We start from the raw sequence: 23,369 nt of genomic DNA on the forward strand, positions 1-23,369 counted from the left end.
GAATCTTGAATACAAGGTTTAATCTAAATCTCTTAGAAAGCTGTGTTCCCTGTACATGGGTGAGAGTGAAGATCAGTAGTTCTAATGACAAACAGTTGCATTAGTGTATCAGCTGTGTGGCTGTAGGAGGACAATGCCATAGTGCTGTTCTTCCACAGACACTGAAACTGTGTGAAGTATGAGCTTACTGCAGAGAACTTGAGTTACTTTATATTTTGCTGCAACAAGACTTCCTTTTAGCTCAAAAATGATGACTTATAATGGCTTATGAACAAATATTTTTTTTTAAGTTAGGAGTTTAAGTGGAGAGAGGAAAAAAAAAGCCACCAGCATTTCCTGTTCTGGATGAAGATGTAGCAAGAAAAAGGTATGCAACTAGCAGCTTTAGAGCATAAGGTGTGTGTGTATGAGCGTTATTCCTGAACCTCTGCAACCAGTTTTGTCGTACGTGGATTGAAGTATGAAGATGATACCTACAAAGAGACTCCTATTAGAGGACACCATGCTACAGGGGAAAAAGAATCATCCAGGAGAGATATCCCTCATTTTTGGGAGGGGGAAGGGAGAGAATTTATTTTGTGTATACAGATACTGGTTGAGTTTACATGATGCAGCTAATGGTTAAACCTGCCAACTAAATATGACATACTGTTACAATTGAAACAAACTTATGTGATATTTTGTTAATTCTTGATGGTGCCCTGTGATGTCTAGTAAAAATTTGATCCCCCAAACATCCATTGTTACATTCTCCCCCATGTTGTAATCAAGGGTCAGCTGTTATCCACAAAGTCTGTGTTTTGTAAAGTGTTTGCTGACTTGGATGTTTCTTTTGAATTTGCGACTGCTTCCTGATTAATTTGGCTGAGACCACCCCTGGTCTCTTGAGTTTAAATTTAGTTAAAGGTATGCTGTTTGCAGTTTACAAATGCATTCTCAATGTTACAATTTAAGTTGCAGGGGGAGCAAATTCTTTACAAATAAGATGGTCCATTTTAAATCTATATCATTGCCCTTGTTGTACATCAGGAGCATGTTTTTGTTTTTCTCAAACTCTTTAGAAATACCGTTCAGAATAAACGTGCACTATTTGAGTTATGTCACTTATGACTTGTTGTGCATTTTTTGCAGCCCAGCTGTGTCCTTCTGAAATCAGATACAGAACATTCTTCCAAAGTTTCACAAACTAACTGTGAAGATTTCTAACATAAACTGTAAATTAGGCTGCTATGTGATGAATGCTATGTGATGAATGCCATGTGTGTCTGATGACTGAGGAAAGTGGGAGTTGTTTGTTTTCCCTGAAGTCATGAGCCTTTTCTCAGAAATCCTCAGCGTTGTGGGGTAGAGGGAAGAAGGAGAGGAATTAGAACTGTCCTGGACTACTTTTGCATCAAATAGTGAGCGGCCTTGAAACAAACAGATCAGGCATCAAGAGCATAGTGTTTTATAGTTAAGTTATAAATAATACATAATAATTTATCTGAGTTAAACTCAAGCTTTTTCTAGGTTAAGTATTTTTAAAGTATTGAAATTAATTGCTAGCTATCACCAGTTAGACAACCTTTGTAAAGTAATTTATTGTAGTATGTGGTGAGTGTTCTTCAATACTGATCTTTTTTAGAAAGGTATGTAAGTAAAAACTCACCTTCTTAACTATTATAGTTCCATCTTCTCTTACAGACATTTTTAAACTAATTTTTCAGCTCCTTCCGTGCTTTGAAGTGCCACTTATAGAGTGATGTATTGTGGTACACTTTTTTGGGGGGACAGAATGTAACCCCAAGTATGTTATAGTGTATCTGCTTATGGAGATTGCTTTATCAGTGGTTGGAGTCTGTAATCATTAGTATACCATGCAAAAGTAAAGCTCAGACTGCAGATGACTGAATTCTTCAGCTGCTGCTAGCAGCTGTCTTCCCTGACCTCTACTGGAGGGCCTAGAAGGCACAGCTGGAGGTCTGTCTGGAGAGCAACCTTCATTCACTTTAGCCTCACAAGGCAGCTGCAGAAGCTGGAAGACTTGCTGTACTTCAAACTGCCTCAGCATTCCAAACCACTCTGCTTATTTTGATCTCTTCGATGTTTATTTCCTTTTCTGTTCTTGTCCCAGTCAGCTCTCCAATCAGTCTGTAAAGTTTCAGATGACTCAGTTACTCCTTTACAGGGAAACTAGTGAATACCCCTGATGGTTCACGTTGCCCTCTTCTACAGATTAGGTGGCTCTGCTGCTAGCTGAAGGCGTGCAGTTACCTGCCACCAGTATTCAATACTCAGGTATTTACATGGTACTTGTAACAACTTGTGGTGTGCTATGATCTCTTTTAGCACTTTGCATTTGTTTGTTACTGAGGTGATGTATTCAAAGAACAATTATAATGCCATTATCTAATTGAGTGGTAAATCAACTCATTTCATATGGAAAACTGGGGTTTCTTTCCTATACTGTGTACATAACCTTACGTGCTGGGTGTACTTTGCTTCTCTGGCACCCAGTATTGGAAGGTTCATCCGCCATTCCTCATCCTTATCCTTACTAAACTCCATTAAACTTTACCTTACTCTACTCCCTTTTTTACAGTACAGTAGTGTTGAAGAAGATGGACCCCAGCATAGACTTTTGTGGGACTCCACTGTTGGCTTCCCACTGACATGAAAACTCATCTCTTATTCCATACCTTGTCATTTCTGACTTTCAATCAGATTTTAGCCCTGTAAGGATAGTATCCTCTGATGTAGCTCTGATTATTTAAGTGTTTGGACAGACCTCTCTTACTTTAGGGTTCATTTGTAGTCCCTTTGGATATCCACCAAACAAATTTCCATTGTCTATGGGCTCATCTACTCCTTTTCAAGTAATTAATGTGGTTTGGTAAGGCAGGCCTTTCCCTTACAAAAATACTGGTAATGGGCATAGCATACAGAAAGGCTTTGCAGGAGCACCTCGGGGTGAGCCATCAGCAGAGTATTGTATTCTGTTCCTTGCTCTTAACACCTTCCCATAGGTGTTCTCCAAATGTTTTCAACCCATCTGGTCCAGCTGTTTTGTTTTCATCCATCACCGTAACAGCAAATCATCTCATCTACTCGATGCAGAACTTTGATTATTTGTGCAAAAATTTATTGTTTTAAGCTAACAGATGTTAGCAGATTGCTGATCCTAACCAATTTCTTGCTGTATGCGATTTCACCTGTGACTTTGCTGGCTTCTGGCTTCCTGTAACTGTACAGCGAGTGCTGAACCCTGCTTGGGTGATGTGAGGATTTCAGGGAGCACTCCAGGGCACCGTCGGGTAGCAACAAGTAAACTTGTTTTTCCCAAAACTTGGCTTTCCTGGCTTGGATGAGGGCTGCCTTTTTAAGGAAAATCCTTTTTTTTTTTTTAAAAAAAAAAAAAAAGGAAGGTAAGGATGTTACCCTTTATATGTAAGTGAGTGGGGTGTGTCGGGCAGCTAATTAGGGGTGCTAATTGCAGGGGGGTGGTGGGGAAGGGTAAGGAGTCCGAGGCCAGTGTTTAATGACAGAAACAACTTTATTATTATTATTTATTTATTTTTTTATCTGTCACATTGGTATTCTGTGAGCAGAACGTTTTAAAAGGGGGAGAAAGCAACATTTTATTTTATTTTTAACTTTGCCAGCCCCCCGGCTGTGGTCCCGGGGCCGCCCCCCCCCCCCGCGGGGGGGGGGGGGGGGGGGAGCGGACGCCCTGAGGTAACGGCCGCCCGCGCGGGGCGGGGCCTCCCGGCAGCTGCTTCCCCTTTAAGAGGCTTCCCCTTTAAGAGCTTCCGCCCTCCCCCGCTCTCTCATTGGCCGGCCGCGGTGCCCATCTCTACCAGTTCCTCTTTCGGCCACCTTAACTTGTTGACGGCACGCGCCTCCAGCCTCGACCCCTCCGCCCGCCGATTGGCCCCGCGTCTCCTCCGCCCCTCCCACTTCCAGCGAGCGACGCTTTCCCCCGCCCACCGCTCTTTGATTGGCCGCGGCGGCTCGACCCGCGCCGCCGGATTGGCTGCGGCGGGCCGCGCGTGCGGGCAGCAGGCTCGGGTGCGCGGCAGGGGAGTGGAGCGGAGAGGAGAGGAGGCAGCGGCAGCGGCGGCGGCGGCGCGGGGTGCCCGCACGGAGGATGGTGCCCGCCGTGGGGGCGCCGCCGCCCAGCCCGCCCAGCCCGCCGGTGAGCGCGAGGCCGGGAAGGGGAGGGAAGGGAACGGGGTCGCCGTTATGTCCCCCCCCGACCGTTGCCCTGAGGGAGGCGACGGTTGGAGGGCGCGCGCCGGGCTTCGGCCTGTCACCATGGCGACAGCGGGTGCCCCCCCCCAACCCCCCCTACCGGGCCCCTTTGTCCGTGAGGGGGGAACGAGCGGGCCCGGTTGTGTCCGGGGCTTTTTGACGGCACGGCCCTTGGAGACCGGCTCTTCCCCCCCGGTGTACCTTCGGCTGGGGCTCCTGAGGGGAGGAGGCTGGCTGTGGGCGCAGCCCGAGCAATGTCAGAATTACAAATTGCGGCCGCTTTCAGTCGGGTTTGGCGGTAGCAGAGGCCTTACGGAGACCGGGGTAAGGCAGGAGGATGTGTTGGGTCACTGGCCATAAGTACCTAGAAAATCGCACGTCTTTGTTTTTACTTTTCACTTGTTAGCTTGGCTTTCTATTATATCGCACACAGATGCGGTTATTAAAAACATCAAGCAAAGATAACAGAGAGATTGCACGTTAAGCAGTCAGAGGTAGGGGATGTAAAAGCTTGGTTTGGAAACACGACTTTAATTTCTTTTTTTCTCCGTATCCAGTGCGTTGGAGCAATGTTACTTATGTTGATTACGTTATACAGCACTTTAACAAACCGCAGGGTGTTACTTGTCACACGTGAATTGTGTGCAATAATCAAACAAGCAAGAAGGAATAAATATGGAGAAATGGTCCTTAGCATTATTATAAGGATTTAGAAGTTTAATTCTGACTTTCAATTATTGCTATAATAATGATTGTGCTATAATAACGATAAGTACTTTTTGGAGTGAAGCAGATTTGACAACTGGGAATACGTTCATCACTTAACAGGAACAGAACTTAGAAACTTTTCAAGTTCCAAGCGTGACTTTAAGGCGGGTATGTTCAAAATAACATATTGAGTGTGTGAAGCGCCGTGAGAATAGATAGAACCATGTACTATTTGGATATTACTTACTGCCTTTCAGGATAAGGGTATCAACACCTGGAAGGATTTTAAGAGTGGAGAGAAAAGTGGTGCTGGAGCCTGGAGGTGTCTGACAGCTGCAAGGAGAGAATTAGGTTGTGGGTGCATGCTGGGGGCTTTACTCCTTTGGCTTCTGGCTATCAAAGCAGTAAGTGTTCCCAGGAGCTGAGCAGGGACGGTCTGAAGCGTCTGTCAGGTGTGTGCGTTGCGGTGTGTGTCTGGCACGTGCCTGCTGTGTGCATCACGGGTTTGAGTGTTGTAGCCGAGCGTTAGCCTTAGGCTGCGATTCCCAAGACAACGCGTGAAGAAGGTGGCAAAAATTAAGCAGCAGTGTTCTGCTGACACCACGGGCCGAGCTGCTCCGGCCTTTCCCCTTTCTCTTCTTGGGTCAATGTAGAGGGCGCTTCCAGCTTCTTTAAGGGGAGGAATTAAAGAGCTACTTCTGTGTGTTGTTTGTTTGTTACGATTTCAACATACTGAGAAAACAAACAATACCTCAGGCTTCCAGGTATTAAAGTCTGACAAGTTAATCAACGGGGTGACTTGGAATTGAGTTCTGTTCACATGTGCTTTTACTTTGCAAAGCGGGTTGCCATGAGGTGTGTGGCATTGTACACAGGCATCTCCAGTTTTGGCATGAGTTAATGTAATGTATGGATTGAATTTGGATTGTAAACAGCATAGAAGTCAAATTCTCATGGAGGACATGGGTGGGGTCATGCTGAATTTGGCAAGAACCAGTCAATTGTTTAATTTTTGTATGAGTGCTTGTGTTCTTATAATAACCGTTTGGATCCAGGATGGACTTAAAATTAAATTTGTAAATGACGCATGCCTGGAGAGAAGTAGAAGTAGCATTTGATGTGAAGGGATCCTCAATGAATCATGGCTGTTTACATCTTAACTTTTAAATATATATTTTATTACTCTTGTGTATGTATATATATATATATACACACTTATTGTGAAGCCTATGCCACTTTGAAGGGTAGTGAATGAGTGTCACAGCACAACGTTTCAGCTGACACTGTTTTCTGTTAAGTAACATAATACTGAACATTGTCCGTGAATACCAAAATCCCATTGGAGATGCGTGCCTAGCTGTGTGTACAAACCAGATGTTTTTAGGAAAACGGGTATATAAACTGTATATGTGTGGCATCTGACAACATTAATATCTCTAGGAGTTTAATAACATGTTGAGTTACAGTTTTTGGGCCTCTGAAGACACGTTATGCCGTCTTCAGCTTTAAGGACTACTCACTCCTAGTATTTGGAGTCCCTTTATAACTTATTTCCTGTGTTAGCATTCTTCATCTGTTATATTTGTGAGTCCAAGTCAAGTCCCTCAGGAACATATTTTCCTATTCTGAAGGGTATTGATCATAGCGTGGTTCTGGAAAGTTGAGTGGAAACATCTTGGATGAACCACTGAGCAGTAGGGCTTCCTTTTTTTCAGAATGCAATAAAGCTCGTAAAGATCATAGCGCCCTGATGAAGCAAGACTGTGCGGTGCCACGCTTATATAATGGTAACCTAAGTCCATGATTAAAATACAATTCTAGCTTTTACATGTGCACTTCATGTATCCAAAGTGTGCTTTGTTGTGACTTGACAAGGGTAGCACTATTGTCATGCTCTGAGTAAGCACAGAAGTGATTCTGCTGCGTGCACAGGGTTGGCAAATCTTGTGCAAACAAAGCTTGTTTCCTGTATAAAGAGCTGTGGCGTTACTCTTCTAAGATGAATGAGTTACTTCGCAGGCATGACATGTGATAGCAGTCTTTTACATCAGCCAAGCCGTGTGCCGTTGTGCTTCAGATGAGAAGAAAGTAGCGGGCTGTTAAAAATGTTCTGTGCTCCATGTTAACAAGTGCCTTTCTCGCCTAATTACCTGTGCTGGTACTTCTGTCAGGTTAATTGGTCAAGAGCAATATCATAAAATGAGATCCATTCCATCTAAAAGCACACCTCAGTTGTGCTGGTACTCTCGTACCAAAATGAGTTATTGGGGGCCCCTCTCTAGTGAGGCTGGAGAGATTAGAGGTTGGATCTAGTAACTTGTAAGTCTAGGTGCACATTTCTCAGATCTTAGGATCTGGAAGCCATGGGGATGCCTGCCTGCGTCTGTAGTCTGTATTGAGTGGTTGGCTTATGGCACATTAAATTCATGCCGGCCTTCACCCTTTGGTGCAGGTGGACTCTGCCCTGCTTTCCTGCATCAGCAAAGTTAGCTAGAAATTGAACGCTAGTCTTAGGTTGTCTGCAGACTGCCTTTTCCTCAGAACTACAACTCTTCTTCCTCATTTGCTACAATAATAACATGGTTCTATGCCAACGCGCTTGCACAGCCCCGTGTCTTCCTCTCCGTGGCTCAAGTTCAAAAATTCTCCTGCTGGAGGGGACTTAGCTTGCGCCTGTGTTTGGAACGGGAAACTTCCAATAGTTCTTTCCTTCATTTAAGTGGAAGTATGAGAGAGCTGAGGGCTTTGTGGTTTGTCTGTTAGGTTTTAAGTCTGAGACCAAGGGTGATGCTCAGTTTCAACACCTGACAATTTGGATTTTTAAGGATTACCTTTGTCTGAAGCAGTGGTGTGTATCTTAGACTTGTGGTTGGGAAGGTATAAAGAGTCCCACCTGTAACTTGTTTCAAGAGTCTTTTCAGTCCATTTTACTCATTTTGTGGCTTCATTTTTTTAAGGACCCTATATTTCTTAGCTAGGAAAAAGTAAGGTATTTGGGCTATCGCTTGCTCAGAAACACAATGGGGATCTCTCCCTTCTAGTCTCACTTTAAGATATTCTTGCCAAGGTCGTCTCAGGTGGCAACTGGGGGATAATTTCAGACAATGACAGAAGAAAAGAAGATGGAAGTAAAGCATTTTCATTTTAGAGAAGAGTTTTCTAATGAAGTAAAACTTGCGGGATCATGATATTTGTCTGTCTGTTGTTCCTGTCCCTTGCCATTTCTTTCAAACTTCCACAAACTAATAACTTGGAAGTCTGCTTTTAGCTTCTTCTCCATTATTGGTGGTAAATTTCTAAAATAGTCCTGTGTGATTTTTCTGGTGTTCACAGAACTACTTACCTCTGGATAGCTCTTATGCATTTATTCTCCCAAGCTAAATAGCTAGTTCCTAAAGTAGATGAATGAATCCAGGTTTCCTATAGATTTGCATCTAGTTGTCTGGTTTTCCTGGTGTCCAACATATACTGATTTTGATTTTAAATTTCTTTTTAAATGTGGCTGTTAAGAAAGTGTGTCTGTCCTAGTCACCTGGTCTCAGGTATCTTTAATTCCGACCTCTCTGTTACATCTAACCGAGATAGTTCTGTGTGCTACTGGCAGGGATAAAGTTGCAAACTACCTGTCAAACGTCCAGACCACAAGGTGAGTCCCTTATTCTTGGAACTGAAGAAATTGCCTGTTGGGCCCCTTTTATCTAGAAAAAAAAACTTTGAAGAACAAAGGGGAGAAGTAACTCTCTTCCAGCTGCTAAAATGTTTTGTTAGGAGCCTGGAATGAAAAGGACATTACAAGGTTGTCGGGTTTGAGGTGGTAGTGGTTGATTTTAAAGCTCGTTACAGCTGATGGTAGTGAAAGTACTGTCTCTGGAATACTGTGCTGACCTTTTCTGAAGGACATGGCAGTACACTCTCTGAACAGGTGCTTTGGAAGCACTTTCACACAGTTGCTGTTTTGCAAGGTTCTGAAAGTGGAAGTTTTGTTAACTATTTCTTTTAAAATCAAGGTACTCAGAAATTACATGTCTTAAGGGTGGGGCTGGGGGCGTAAGTTTGATTAGGTTGTGTGATAAAACTACGTACTGTTTCATGGTACCTTCTACCTCATCCATTTTTGTGTTTAGCCCCATTAAGATTCGTAGGGAAAACTGTCATGCTGGGAGGTCAGTGTCCGTAACCAATTCTCAGGATGGATCTCTTCCGCATGTTTTAAAGGAGCTTTGTAGTGAAGACCTACGCAGTACTGCTTCCCGTAGCATGGCCACATGATGAGTTCTTGGTTTGTGTCATATTTCTTAACCCTTAACCTTTAAAACATTCAAAAACTTTATTGTGTAATCTTTCTACTTAATGACTTATCTGAAAAGATCAATAAAAGAAGTTTGCATAAACTCTGTGGATGCCCTGTGCATTTCAGTTCTAGGATATTTTGCACTGTTTATTAGTTAGGGACTTAAAGAGAGAGCAGCAAGTTGTTTCAGCGAGTGCCTGTAATTCTGGCATAGCTACAAGAGGGCGTTCTTACAGCTAACCTGATACCTCCTCAAGACCTTATAAACGAGGATCATTTGTAGTGGCACAACAGGTCAGGTGTAAACCAAAAATTAAGTGAAGAGTAGCATTCTTGGTGTGGTAGCAAAAATAAATGGTTCTGTTTTGATTTTAAATTGATTATCGAGCCCTGTAACAAAGTACTGATCTTTGAATAGAGATTTCATTTGGTGGTGAGGTCATATCAGAAAGCAGAATCAGATCAGCTGTTGCTGAATCTCTAACTTCTCATTTGTTCAGTCAGTCTTTAATGTTTCGAATACAGCTCTCCAATGGAAGGCTTCCTCAATTACAAATGATCATCTAGCTTCCACTAATCGGAGACCAGGAAGACTTGCACGTTACAGCTTTTTCAGGAAAAAGAAGGGACTCGTTCTTTAGGTAACATCCTGCCAGGAAGGTTTGGCTCCCTGGTAGATGCTATTGCACCAGAGTGGAAGTGCACTCACTGCTGTGGTACAGGCTGCTTTTGTCCTCTGCCACAGGTAACCTAGCCCACACAGGGAATGACGGCCTGTCACAGAAGGAAGCTGTCTGCACGCCACTCTGCATCCACTTAGCCTTCCCCCTCAAAAAAGGTGTTTGATGCCTTTTTCAAGCATGATGTAATTAGCTATGTCTTCAATTTGAAATTAATGTCTTGTTTTGAAGTGCCCAATGGATCACTGAGCATTGAATACCAGGGAAATGAGCAGTGGTGTCTTGCAGCTTGAAAAAATGCCTCATTTTTTCTTACTTCTTTCATGAAATTGGTACGGGGTAACTTTTGAATCTTAATGAAATATCCAACAAGCATGTTTTCGTGAGGATTTCCATGGTCATTTTTTTTTTCTGATTTCCCAATAAGAGTTCTGGTCTCTTTACTTTGATCTAAAATAGCTGGAGACCCTCTTTAGGGTGTGACAGCTGTGGTCTTTGTGATTTTAACTTGAATACTACTTGTGCACTTGTCACTCTTTGCCCCGAGTGCCTGCTTCCATATAACAGTTCATCCCGGTCACAGGAGACAATTTGTGTAGGCATTTTCCTTTGCTAGCATTTTCATACCACCTCAGTCTGTCTGTAGTACCACGATCATCCACACAATGAGTGAAGGTGGCAGCAGCTCGCTTCTGGATGCTAAGGTCCAGAGGTGCCTCTCCAAACAGCTTTCAGAACAGCAGAGCAAGTAAGAGATTTGATTCAGTGAAGCCGTAACTCTTCTCTGTCTCCCACAAGGTTTAAGTGAATGAGGTTGTAATCTAGGAGAGCTGGAGGGGCAGCAATGGCAGAGCAAGAAGAATAAACAGGACACGTGGATCTTCAGAAGCTTCTTAAGCAGATCTGGTCAGGATTTTTCAGATGAACGGCTCTACAGCAATGCTCTCTTGAAGCAGCATGCTAGGAAATGGTCACAAGCAATTATGGCTTTAATATTATGGAATTCATAAATATAAACCAAAATGACTGTAGATGTGAGAGAGCATTACTTGAATGATAAGCCAGCTTCTTCCTGCAATGCAGTTATAGAGGGAGAGAGAAAAGACTGTCTTTCTAGTTCTCTTGCGTAACCTTATATAACATCCTTAATGAAACTTAATTGCTTTAAGTCAGTAGGAGGGAAAATACCAATGTCTTTGAGGTTAGATAGTACAAACAAAAGAGGTTAAAAAAAATTCTCTAAAAGCAGTGAATTTTTTTCCCCCATCTGTTGTTTCCAGACAAGCTAAAAGAATGAAGTGGATTGTATAACGAGCTGTAGTTTGTTGGCATTGGTTTGCTGATAGTAACTTTTGCAGAAGCTTTTGGAGCAGCCCTCTTGCCCAAGGAAATTATCAGCTGGTTTGGATTGGGAATGTGTGTTCTGTGAAAAGCTGAGATAACTCTTGCCTGCCCTTTAATCCCTCATATAACCTCGTAGACCAACCTGGCCCACCCTTGTCAGCCAGCACATAGGTACTGTAGAGTTAGTTGATCGCAGAGTTGCGCAGTATCCAGCTGGTTACTGTCAGTGTCAGCGCCGACCTCACCCATTCATCTCTGCCCAGTCTCAAGTATTTTTGTAAATAATTGGGAATTTAATGTCTTGGATTTCTTTTAGGTTGGTCAGACAGCCCGGCTGTCATGAGTATGCAGGTGAATAGACACAGTGCAGTAACAACAAAACCATGGGTTCTTCAGAAACCACACTAAAAGATACCAAAGGTATTTTTCCTCTTGAATAGGACTGTTTTTCCTCTTGGTTTCCTGTACAGTAGTCTTAAAAGGTTACTTTTAGCAGCAAAAGTAGTTGGTAGGTAGGTAACAATCACAAAGATAAAGTTTCAAGTTAAATTTTCTGCAACTGAGAATGCAAAATGAGCATAGAAGCGCCTCAAGGGGAGAATAAAGAAAAGGCAGTAAGTCGTGGCTTTTTATCTCAAGGACACCTTGCTTGTGATTAAAAGCTTGAATTAAGTCTGTGGTTGAAGTCTGTGGCCTTGTTGTAAAACATGCATGGAAGACTGGACAAATAGTCACTTGAATGAAGAGGACACTGTCTTGCTATAAAAAAATTAGCATTTGTGTAGTAGTTACCTATGCTTTGGAACTGATTTTGGCCATAAATCACGACCTGAGGTATGAAACTCCTAAGAACTGCAAGACTGCAGCACTGATTAAAGTGCATTAAACTTAAATCTCCAGAAGACAAAGTATCTTTTCATTTCTGGGGATGGCATTGCATTTAAACTAAAACCAGTATTTCAAGTTGACATTGTAAGAGCTATAAACTACATAAAACTTGGGAGTAAATAGCCATAAATGGCCAATTGCATCTCCTTGATCTGTCTAAAGAATTTATAATTTGCTACATTATTTCTGCAAAAGTTATTCAGCTGAGTCAAGTGAACATGTTGCATGACTGAACTTAAAATATGTTTGCCCCTGAGCTTATAAAGCAAATACTCATCTTCTGCTGTGGTGAATCAGAAAATGAATCTCTCCTGGAAGTATTACTTGACATGGAATAAGTAAAGAGAAACCATTGTTCAAGCTCTGGTGTGGTGACAGCTGCTAGGAAGAAAAGGAGGTAGGATAAACATTATACAGCAGCCCACAAAAGTCTCTGCCTCGGCAGCTATATTTTAATTTTTAATTTTCAGAGTCTGTGTTTTCAACAACTCTTTAGAATACCACTTCCCTACTATTACCAGATCTGTTTTGGGGTTTATCAAATAAAATGCAAAGGGTTTTGTCATTACAGGATAAGAATAAGAAAAAATCTTCAGTTCCCCATCTTCCTTTTCATATGGTCTTGAAATAGATGCCCCAGGGTTGTATACAAGTTCTGCACATCTAACCACCTCTTTTCAAGGAGCAAATTGGAACATGAAATAAACTAATGGGTTAATTAGCTAATGCATACTGCTTTGTTTGTTCTTATCGCTCCTATAAAACTGCTTTGAAACTTTGGGGGAAACATTGCTTGAATTGTGAGAATCTCAATAAGCTTCTGGCTTGAAGTAATCCCACAGTAAAGTGAAGTTAGAATAACACTTGTGGCACTCCTGTGCCCTGTTTGTTCTATAAGAAATGAGCTATGCCTCCCAGCAGAACTGAAGCTTATGAAATGCAAACTTACCAGTTATTTATATTTGATATTTTGTGAGGCTAATACACTCAACGTGGTGGCATCTGGCTTGAAATATGCAGGGGATGGCACTGCTTAGAAGAAGGTTGTTGACCCCCATTAAAATAAATAAAAATTTTAAAAATGGGCAGAGGAGGATGAAACAGGAAGATAAGACATCTTTGATGCTTTGTTATAAGAACTCTCAATTTTCTCGGGATCAAAAAATGTTTACAAGCTTTATTAATAAATTTCAATACAAACTTCCTGTAAGACCTCGCCTTTCTTCCCAAATATGTAATGTATTGCTGAATCATTTAAGGCATCTGCTAAGGAGGAAGGAATAAGGCCAGTGGAAAAATACATAGATCTTGACTTTAGGAAATGGGGAATCTGGTAATAGGAGCAAGAATTGAGCTGAGGGAATGCAGACCCTGGGCAGAAGAAGCAGCTTTAGTGTGGGAGCATGGAGAGAAGATGGGAATGTGGTTGTGATCTGGACTGTGTGTAGGGAGAAGCAGGTGGAGTCACAGCAGATGTGTCTGGTTTGGGAGAGGGTTGGTTCTTTTTATACCCATTAGCTCTGACACATCTGTGCTTTATCTGTAGCCTTGCACAGTAACTGGCCATCTAAATTCATATTAATGCTTTCTACATTAAATACACTGTACTTCAGAAATGTTCCTTTGGTTCTGAAATTGTATAAATTTGAAAAAAAAATAAAAAGAGCTATTTGGTAAATACTTAGTCTTTTAAAAATGTTAAATTCATCAAAATTGAGACATATTTCATCCTTTTGTTCTCACTTCTAGAGTACTTGACGTGGTCTAGTAACGTCCAATAACAGATGCCAGCTCTGCCCTTACGGATAGCTGCCGAAAAGTCAAAAGTCAAGAAGCAAAGTGCATGACTACCACAGGATGCAATCAACATCTTCCATCTTCTAAACATAATGTCTGTTTGTGAGCTTTTCAGCACCAGAACTATGTCCACATACTCTGTTGCCCACATATTTGCCCCACTACATAGAAACAGCACAGCATATGCTAAATTGAATGTCCCCGTGCCCTCCTGCATAGGCAGTTCACCTGAAGTGCTGTCTTAAAGATGGACAGGCAAGAGCGTATCATTGCCAGTCAACGAGTCTGCTTCTCATGCCGTTTCTGATGGCCTCAATGGCAATCAATTTTGCTGTGCTGCTTTTACGCAACTGAAACATCAAACACTGAAATGAGGTGTGCGGACCTCAGTCATGCAGTGTGTATGTGAGCATCTCTCTGGTGGCCAGCAGTGCAAAAGATGCCTGGGGTCTGACCAGATTTACTTTTATAATCAGGATTGGACATCTGCTAAACTCTCGCAGTTAATCCCTTCATCGTTCAGTGTGGCCCCACCTGCCTGGTACAATGAATGCAGCTGGGATGTGTGTAAGGGCTGCTGACCCCCACCTCAGGGGAGAGGTTATAAATGTCTTGCGTGTGGAGCTGGGTTTTCTGGCCTTCAGAGTTTTGAATTTTCAGTAACTTGAAGGACTCTCCCACAATAAGAGACTACATTAACTCTCAGATTTTCTCACACCTTAGGCAGAGCATGGCTGGTGAGAATGGAGAAAGCGAAGCCTGTCAAGAAATAGAAGTAGGTAGTGCTGTGCTCCCTTTGGGTGAGTGAGTTATGCCTCAAATAGGCTGTACGCAATGCCCAGCGGAGTGGTGTAGTGCTGTAACTCATCTTTCACAGTATTGTGTCTAACTTCGTGTTGGTGTGCATGCTCTTGTGTCGGGTGGAAAGGCTGACTTAGGTTCTTGAAAACTTCACACACTTTGAGTTTCCCAAGCTGGATCTGCAGAGTACTGCCTTTTTGTTTTACTTCTTGTTTGCCAACTTTTCCTCTGTCTTCCTAGGAATAGATACAGTGCTTAAATAAGAGACTGTGGTAAATGGCATCAGCTGCAATGTTAATCAGTTTAGGTTTACTGAATGAGAGTACTACTTCAATTAAAGTTTTAAGCGTGTCAGGACTAGAAAGCAACACCCAAGTTCTTCTCTGGCCCAATAAGGAATATTTCTGTTAACTTTACACACACGTACATGCATACTCCCTTCCAAATTGCGTGCTTCAGTGTTTTGGGAGCTCTATAGGTGGCTGGCTTCCTAGTTCGTAGGGATTTTTTTTCCTCATCTGTTAAATGCCAGTGTTAGTAATGGTAGACTCAGTTTACAGCTTGATGTTGAAAGTTGTATTAAAACCTACCCACACTTCCTTACAGTAAAAACAAGCAAGCAGACAAACAAAATACCCAAAAGATATAAAGCTTGGTGAAAGAAAGTGATGGGCTTTCCAGGAGGAGCCAGGGAGAGGTGAAGCCACCAGGAGTCTGAGGGCCCATGGTAAGAGTTGCAAGAACAGGTTGGTTGGTGAGAGAATGAGCAGAAGCATGAAGCTAAATACAGACCTCTGTCTTGTCAAAAATAATAATAATAATAATAATAATAACAAAAAAAAACCCCTGGTGTCATCTACAGTATACTTCATGTTACTTGGTCTATAAAGCTCCTCGCTCTAGTAGAAATGTGTTTGATCATCACTCATTTAACCGTATCTTGTGTTTTCTTTTTGTCATATTTTTGTTTGTCTAAATGCAGGCTACTTATGAGCTGAGGCTGAGGACAGGTGCAACATACTAGGCCATTACATACAACTTTATTTCGTAACTTTATTTTTAACTGAATTTTATATAGCTTAAAACATGAACAAAGGATGTTGGTTTGGTCTGTTCTAAACTGCACATTAACTCAGTAACAAGCAAGTTTTGTAACTTCCTGCATTATGAGGTCACTTCATTAGAGTGCTATTAAACAGTCTAATAATTAATGTCCTAACGTTAGTTTGTATTTTGCTCAGCATTCAAACTTTATTTAGAACTGGGAATTGAAAGCATATTCAGCTAGGAAGTGCTGATGAAAAAGACAGAGTTCAGCTGTACCTCCTCCCATTCAAAAAAAAAAATTAAAAATCCAACAATCATATATACTAATTTTCCTTTTTTCTTTCTTTAAGTAGTTGGGATTACAGTTTTTTTTTTTTTTTTTTAGTTTAAATTAACCGAGGAAATGGAAACCAGTTCTTCATAGACAGCAGTGGTTCATATAGCACCTGTATAGGTAACATACTTCATTTTTAGTGCTCACATGACTAGCCCCTTTACAGCAAGGTGATAGACTTCTGCATACTGTGTAGTGTGGCCCTATCCTTGTGGTCAAAGTCAAAATGGTGTAATAAATGTGTGCTAAGAATTCTGTAGAGTTTAGTTATTGTTAATTCCTTCCACAATTTTCTTCAGGCTCTCTTCTCTGAAACCATGCCAGAGATGACAGAGAATGAGACACCTACTAAGAAGCAACATCGGTGAGTTTCTGTGGAAAAATGATTTTTTAGTTCTGAAGTCTGTGGTCATATTGCAGTGATGGAATTTCTAGCTAAAAGTTTTTAAGGGGTAATAAGGCTATTAACAAGAAGCTCTGAGGGTTGACCAGGATTGATCCAAAAATCTGGGAACTATGCCTACAAACCTGCCTCTCTCTTCCCCTTTCTGTGGTGAGTTATTTGTGAGGCATGTCTACCCTGGCCACCAAGGCAAAGGCACGCAGACTACCCAGATGCATGTAAGACTGCGTCACCACCTAGGTTAGACTGCAGCCTGTATTATTGCAGAGACTCCTTGCAGATGCTGGGGGAACACTATGCTCATTTTGATGGAGGAGTTTTTATCTCTATTTCAAATCACAGTGAAATCTGAGTGTTCTCAAATCTCTGGTGGAAGTCAGAACACACTCGCAGGTTGAATAGCAAGTCTATAACCAAAATTTGTAACAAAGGGACTCAAAGTTCATTACAACCTTTCCAAGTCTTCATTCCTGTGTAGTAGGTTATTGATCTAACACTTGATGTGGCAGGGCAGTCCTTCATTCCCTAGTTAGAGCATCCATCTTTTGCTAGCTGGCCTTGTAGGATATGATTTATGATAAGAATGACAGATGATTATTTTGTATATAAGTGGGAAAATTGTACTTTATTCTAAATTAAGAAACCAACAATATCCTGCATGCATTTCAGTTCTGGTGGTGCATATTTTCAATGAACAGAAGATTCATCTCTTCTTGAATAGCTGTAGAACAGATGTGCAGGCTTCAGTGGCATTTATTTGACTTTAAGATGTTCATCTTTAGGCATGATTTCTTAGCAAATGTCTCCAGATATGGCCATCTGCAGTAACAGCACTGTCTTGTAAAGGCTGTCTGAGTTACACACTGCTTTTGGCGAGTTACCATAAATAAATGCCAACTCAAAGCACAGAAGGGTATGTGGCTGATAATAATCACACGTGTCATCCACATACATCTTGCCTTCTCACTTCAGATTCCTTGTTATGTCTGGACTGTGCTTTAACAGTGAGTGGAGAGCAGAAAATGCTATTCCACTTTTTGCAAGTAGACTAGTAGGGCACTGCTGACAGAAATACTTCTGATTTTTTTTATTGAAACATTTCTTTTTCCATAAGACATGTGCTTTGCTTTAGTAGATTTCCTGAAAGTGTTTGCCTTACTGCATGAATAACCTACATTTGATTCATATATGGGGAGTACATATTTAGGATTTACTGACTTCCAGAAAAGCAATTTGAGACTTTGCACAGTGATCCTGCTGGTTGCTGTTGGTCCAGAAATCCCAGATGAACATAGGAAAATAAAGACAACCCTCACACCCCAAAAGCATAGACAGAATTTTGAGGCAGTAAAGAGGAAAAGTTGCAGAAGAATGGTAATTCAGGCTTCTCACACAAAGGAAACTTTTGATACTAGAAGGTATGATGTTTGAAGGTAACAGATCTGAAAGAATCAATTTGTGTGGTAATATTTTTTCCTATTTCATTGATTCTGTGAATGTAAAAGCAATATTTCATACAAACAATTAGCATTCCTACTGCTCAAAAGTAGTGTTTTTTTTTTTTAATAATTGGCTTTATTGAACATTGGATAGTGTAATAGTTCTTGCTGAACAAAACCATAAAAATCCTACCCTGTCCTGTAAACATGTAACAGTAACCAAATTGAGTATTACACTATGCTTTGTTTTGCTGAAATTGATCTAAGTCTGAATGCTAATGATTTTTTTGTTAGAAACTGTTTAGTACCAATGTCTAATACCAGTCCTTTTGAGTGTAACTTCTGCCATGTTCTTGTTCAGAGCAGAATCCAATATTTAGTATTTTTAACTGTAATTGAAATAAGAAAATAAGATAAATTTGTTTGTATGCAGATTTTTTTCCCTCTGTTTCATATCACTGTTTTCCCTTTATGCTTAACAGAAAGAAAAACCGGGAGACACATAACGCAGGTAGGAACACGATTTTTGGTTTTTGGTCTAGAAATAAGCACATAGTCTTTGAAATATTAAAACCTATTTTGTATGGAGAAGGTTCCTTCATAGGAGTTTATTACATTTAAAAAAAAAAAAAAAGCCACCCTAGCAAAAGCATCATTCTGTGGTCCTGCATAGAATACCTATGCACAAGGGCCTCTCGATTGGTCTCTGGGTTGCTGTTTTCCACACAGCATGTCCAAGTGTGAAAGTATGACCATGTACCCGATCTTACCATTGCTATTAAACTAAAAAGTGAACAATCTATGTTCAGTTATAAAGAAAAGTAAATGTACAGGCATTCACTCACAAATAATCATCACCTCATTTAAAACAGAGGTAAACACTTAAGCAAATCAGAGAGAGGTATCTCATCCAAGAGCTTTAGAGGTTACATGGATTAGAAATACTCCTACAACCTGTCCCTTGGGCACCCACCAGCAATTCTGTGTGAATACTGTCTGTATGTTGTAGGACTTACTTCCCTCACACAGCATGCAGCCTCTTGTCTCTGTCAGGTTTTAGCTTCAGTGTCATTTGATAGGTATCATCAGAAAGGCTTCCGAAGAGTCTGACAGATTTATCTGTATAGATAAGAAATGCTAGACTCTGAATCTGGTCCTCCCTTCATTAAACAATACAAATGTGTGGTCTTTACAAACTCAAATGGAAAAAACACTGAGCAGTTTCCATGTGAAAGCTGTGGAACATAAAGCTTGTAGGGCTGTACCCAGGGTGTGGCCAATTTCTTAAGGATTAAGAAGTGTTAGGAAATAATCTTATCAAGCCTACTTTTAAGATTGCCAAACTCATTCTAATTCTCAGTTCCTGTTTTGCTTGCTGATAGCTTTCCAAAGTCTTCATCTTCTGGCCTGAATTCTGCAAGATGTGGGGACCAGCTCCCTCCAAACCTGTAGCTTGCTTAGTCATTAATATCTGGACAATCTGAGTAGAGTGGATAATACTATCAAAAAGGAATAGCACTTCACAACCACTGTGATATCTGTATGTATAAGTAACAGTAAGAGATACAAAAATTAATTCCCAAGGATCATGGGTTTTAATGTTTATATAGCTGCTCTTGTATGACTGACCGCTAAGAATACTGGTGAAACTGGCATCCCTTAATGAGCTTTTAAATCTATATGTGGTTTAATTGGATAAAATTATGTAAAAGTTACAGGCTTAACTCTTCAGAGCTGTTAAGTTGCTTTAGAAGATAGGCTACAGGATTTCTTTCAATGCTGAATTCAAATGTCTGCCTTGTCTATAAATAACAGTATGAAATGCAGCTTTAGTTCAGAGTAACTGTTTTGCTCAGTTTTTATTTCTTTGAGGAGTCTGTCCTTCATTTGTTCTAAACGAGGGTGACCTTTTGCTGTAGAAGTGTTAGAACTGGGAAGTGGAATGATGCTCATGGGAAGAAGTGGAATGATGCTCAAACATTGCCCCTGCCTTAGGCTTGGCAAGTGACGTAGTCCTCAGAGCAGAGAGGACACCTTGTGGATATATTTTAAATGAGGTGTATGAGGCAGATTCCCGTGTGCTTCAGTTCCTATCTAAATGGAGACTTGGGGCAATGCTTTTTTTTTTTTTCCCTCCAGACTTTGTCTTTCTGTTTTACATAATAAATTTCTTGCAGAAGACGCTTTATTTTGCTGCATCAGAACAGAACTCTGTGAATGCCTTTCAGTCTGTCCTGAAATAATAATAATAAAGAAAAAAAGCTTCAGTAATTTGAAAAATGTAAATTGAAGTGACAGACTGCTGAAATAAAACTGTTTAAATCAGTGTATCGTTTGTAAAGGAGCACAAAGTAAAGCATTCTTTCATTTGTAGAAAATGTACATTAACCTTTGGGTTACTGTGTGTTTCTATACGCCATCAAAACAGCCCTGCTGTAAAAAACGTAAAGCACAGTGAATGACACATTGATTCAAATCTTGACAGAGCTATGGCAGAACTTTATGCAGGCTCTTGTATAAAACGAGTTTGCATAGAAAAATGAAAAATCTCAAAAACAAAACAGCAAGAAACTACAGAAGACTGAACTATATTGGAAAGAAGCTGACTGTGGAGGAAGATGGAGCTTAATACTATCTGAAAAAAAATGCCCAGAGGTACTAGATATGTAGCGTAGAACCTTCTTGCAACAGTGTTTAGGCCTCATGAAGAGATAAATCATGTTACTAGAGGAGTGTAATTTAACCATTTTGACCTTCTCTAAATAGGTAATTCACCAGAAATATTGTTCGTTAAATATTTTCTTTAGTCCCAATTATAATCAGAACTTGCACAACAGTTATAGCTTTGAACATAAAAATGAGTAACTGATAGTTCCTAGAACTAGAGCTAGATTCTGTGTTGGCTGTTCCATCAATATGAATTTAACATTAAAATCTGACAAAAAATAAATTATTTCTCTTCTGGTGCTAAAATTCATGTTAGGACTTAAGAGAGACAGAATTTGTTCCTAAACCTGGAACTGATTCTTTACATAATCTTGTTTCGTTTGCTTTCTGTATGTGTAAAGTTACTTTGTCTGCCTTGTGAAAAGAGTTTCATAAAACTCAGCTAAAAAGCATTATTAAAACTTGAGTTATGAGTTGCAATAGCTCTGCTTTTTCAACATAGGGGTCCTGAACATCCCCACTTTTTAAAGATACTGCTTCTTATGTTATAGCTCTTAGTGTCATTGAGTGTAAATTCAATAACTGAGGTTTAGTTTAGAGGATTGTTGTGTTTTTTTTTTTTACCGTATCATATTATTAAGGGTCTCAATAGTTCAGGAAATAATGTATTTATGAGCCCTTACATTGGTATTAGTTGTCATGCTGTTGACTTGTTCAACTAGATGACATAGTGTGTATTATCTTTACTTAGTGGAGAGACATCGAAAGAAGAAGATTAATGCTGGGATAAATAGAATTGGAGAACTCATTCCCTGCTCTCCAGCACTCAAGCAGGTAAGCGTTCATTCAGAGATACGTAGAAGTTTCCTGTAAAATGCTTGTGTGTTTCCTTGTCCATAGAAGTATAAATACTTATTTTGCTATTTTTCTCACAAAGAACACAAAACTGTCTGAATTAATATGCTTGAAATCTTATTAGATCTTCGTAGTATTTAAAAAAAAAACAACTATATGTAATAGAATTCCTTTTTGGAAGTACAAGGCCACATTAATGTAATTGTACAGATTTTGAGCTTTGTATCTGAAGGTGTTGCACATAACTGTTGAAGGAATGAGTTGGACATGTGACTGACCAACTTTCTCTTTGATTCTCATTTGCGGCATTTTTGAGAAGGCATAAGACAGACTCATTTGCCCATAGCCATCTAAGTCATCTTGCCAATGTCTGCCTGTCTGCCTGATCCACAGCTTCCCAAAGTTCTCATTAAGGGTGCCTGAACATTACTAACAACAGAAGAAACCTATCTCAGCTGCTGCCTTTCCTGTGTTGACCAAATAGCTGCTCACCCTCTCCTCTAAAGAAAGGGTGGCAGGATGGTAGGTTGGATCTGGCCAGTGGGTTGCTGGTTGGGTTGTGCAGCTCCTGTTTGTCAAGTTGTTTTCTAGTACTTAATGTGGTCTTTGCAATGCTCAACGGGTGAAATCTATGGGTTAAGCAAAATCATTTTTCAGGTCATTCTCCAATCCCTCCTCTGCCCTTTGCTGGTGATCGCTTAATGTCCTAAGATGTAAATTGAATTGCATGTACGTTTATTTCTGTAGTCTTAGGTATAATGAGAAGAAAGCAATTCTGAAAGTTGAATGCTAATAGCGATGTAAGACAGTGTCCTTGTGAGAGATGAAAAGACAAAATGACAAAGGCTGATGCACAGAAGCATCTTTTTCCAGACAGAACAATCTACAGCAGAGACTATTACTACAAGAACAGCAGAACAAGAAAGAAATTGAGAAATGAATGAGAAGTTTAGCAGGCAGAATAAACATTATCTTACAAAAAGAAGATGGTGGAAGGGTTAATGGTATGTTTAGTCATCCCATATTATGCAGTATATTAGTTTCAAAATTATGCAAATGCTTCCCTGGATAATTGTTCTGTGATTGCTTCTTTCCTAATAAAATATGTATGAAGCAGTGTCCTGGAAATTTCGAGTGATGTATATGTTTATTAGTGAACAAGAATGATGCTTGCTGCTTGGATTCTGTGGCTTAGTATTTAGGTTTTGGCATCAGAAAATTTTAGCTCCATCATGAAACATTTAGTTCTTTAAAAACTCACAGTGTTTTAAGGTTAGTATCACCCATGAAATTTCTGGGTTGTCTTTTAAAAAACAAAGAACAAAAAAGGCTATGTTCAGAGAATCATTCAAGTTTTTTAAAATGAAGACTGTTGGAACAAATGCAAGATCTATTATTGGTAGATCCAAAAATGATGAGGTTTCTCCTAATTTTTTCTTTGTTTTTCCTTTAAAGAGCAAGAACATGATCCTGGACCAAGCCTTTAAGTATATAACAGAAATGAAAAGACAGAATGATGAACTTCTGTTAAACGGAGGGAACAACGAACAGGGTAAATAAAGATGTCACTGGAGGCTTTAGAATTTCTGTAGCTTCTTTCCAATGTGTGTCTTAGTATTGGCTAACAACAAAGCCAGGGACTCAACAGACTTGATGAATCCCAAGACATGCATGCAGGAAAAATAAAACCACTTAGAATAACTTGAAACAAGAAGTGAAGAAAAGCCCAAGTGCATATTCTTGTACATAGCTGAGCAATATAAAGCAATCGTATTGTGATGTAAAGTAAAGAGCTCACAGATAATGCGGTATCATCTAGCAGATTCCATCCCCATGTATTCTACTGTAATGCGCAGAACAATTTCTGACATTGTTAGATTTTTTT

The 23,369-nt window shown here is 40.4% G+C and overlaps 1 protein-coding gene across 4 annotated transcripts in view; it reads left to right on the forward strand.

The window, feature by feature from the left end:
* Positions 1–4,036: 4,036 nt before the first annotated feature.
* Positions 4,037–23,369, forward strand: part of USF3 (upstream transcription factor family member 3) — a 28,084-nt gene continuing 8,751 nt past the window's right edge. Inside the window, exons 1-5 of one of the 4 annotated variants that reach the window (XM_035314695.1) lie at positions 4,037–4,174; positions 16,420–16,484; positions 18,445–18,473; positions 21,381–21,463; positions 22,940–23,036. In XM_035314695.1, coding sequence (XP_035170586.1) covers positions 4,127–4,174; positions 16,420–16,484; positions 18,445–18,473; positions 21,381–21,463; positions 22,940–23,036 — 322 coding nt within the window. In that variant the 5' untranslated portion in view covers positions 4,037–4,126. The other 3 variants (XM_035314705.1, XM_035314709.1, XM_035314698.1) reach the window with 3 other exon arrangements.

The sequence above is a fragment of the Oxyura jamaicensis genome, chromosome 1 (genome assembly GCF_011077185.1).
Source record: "Oxyura jamaicensis isolate SHBP4307 breed ruddy duck chromosome 1, BPBGC_Ojam_1.0, whole genome shotgun sequence".
Taxonomy (NCBI): Eukaryota; Metazoa; Chordata; class Aves; order Anseriformes; family Anatidae; genus Oxyura; species Oxyura jamaicensis.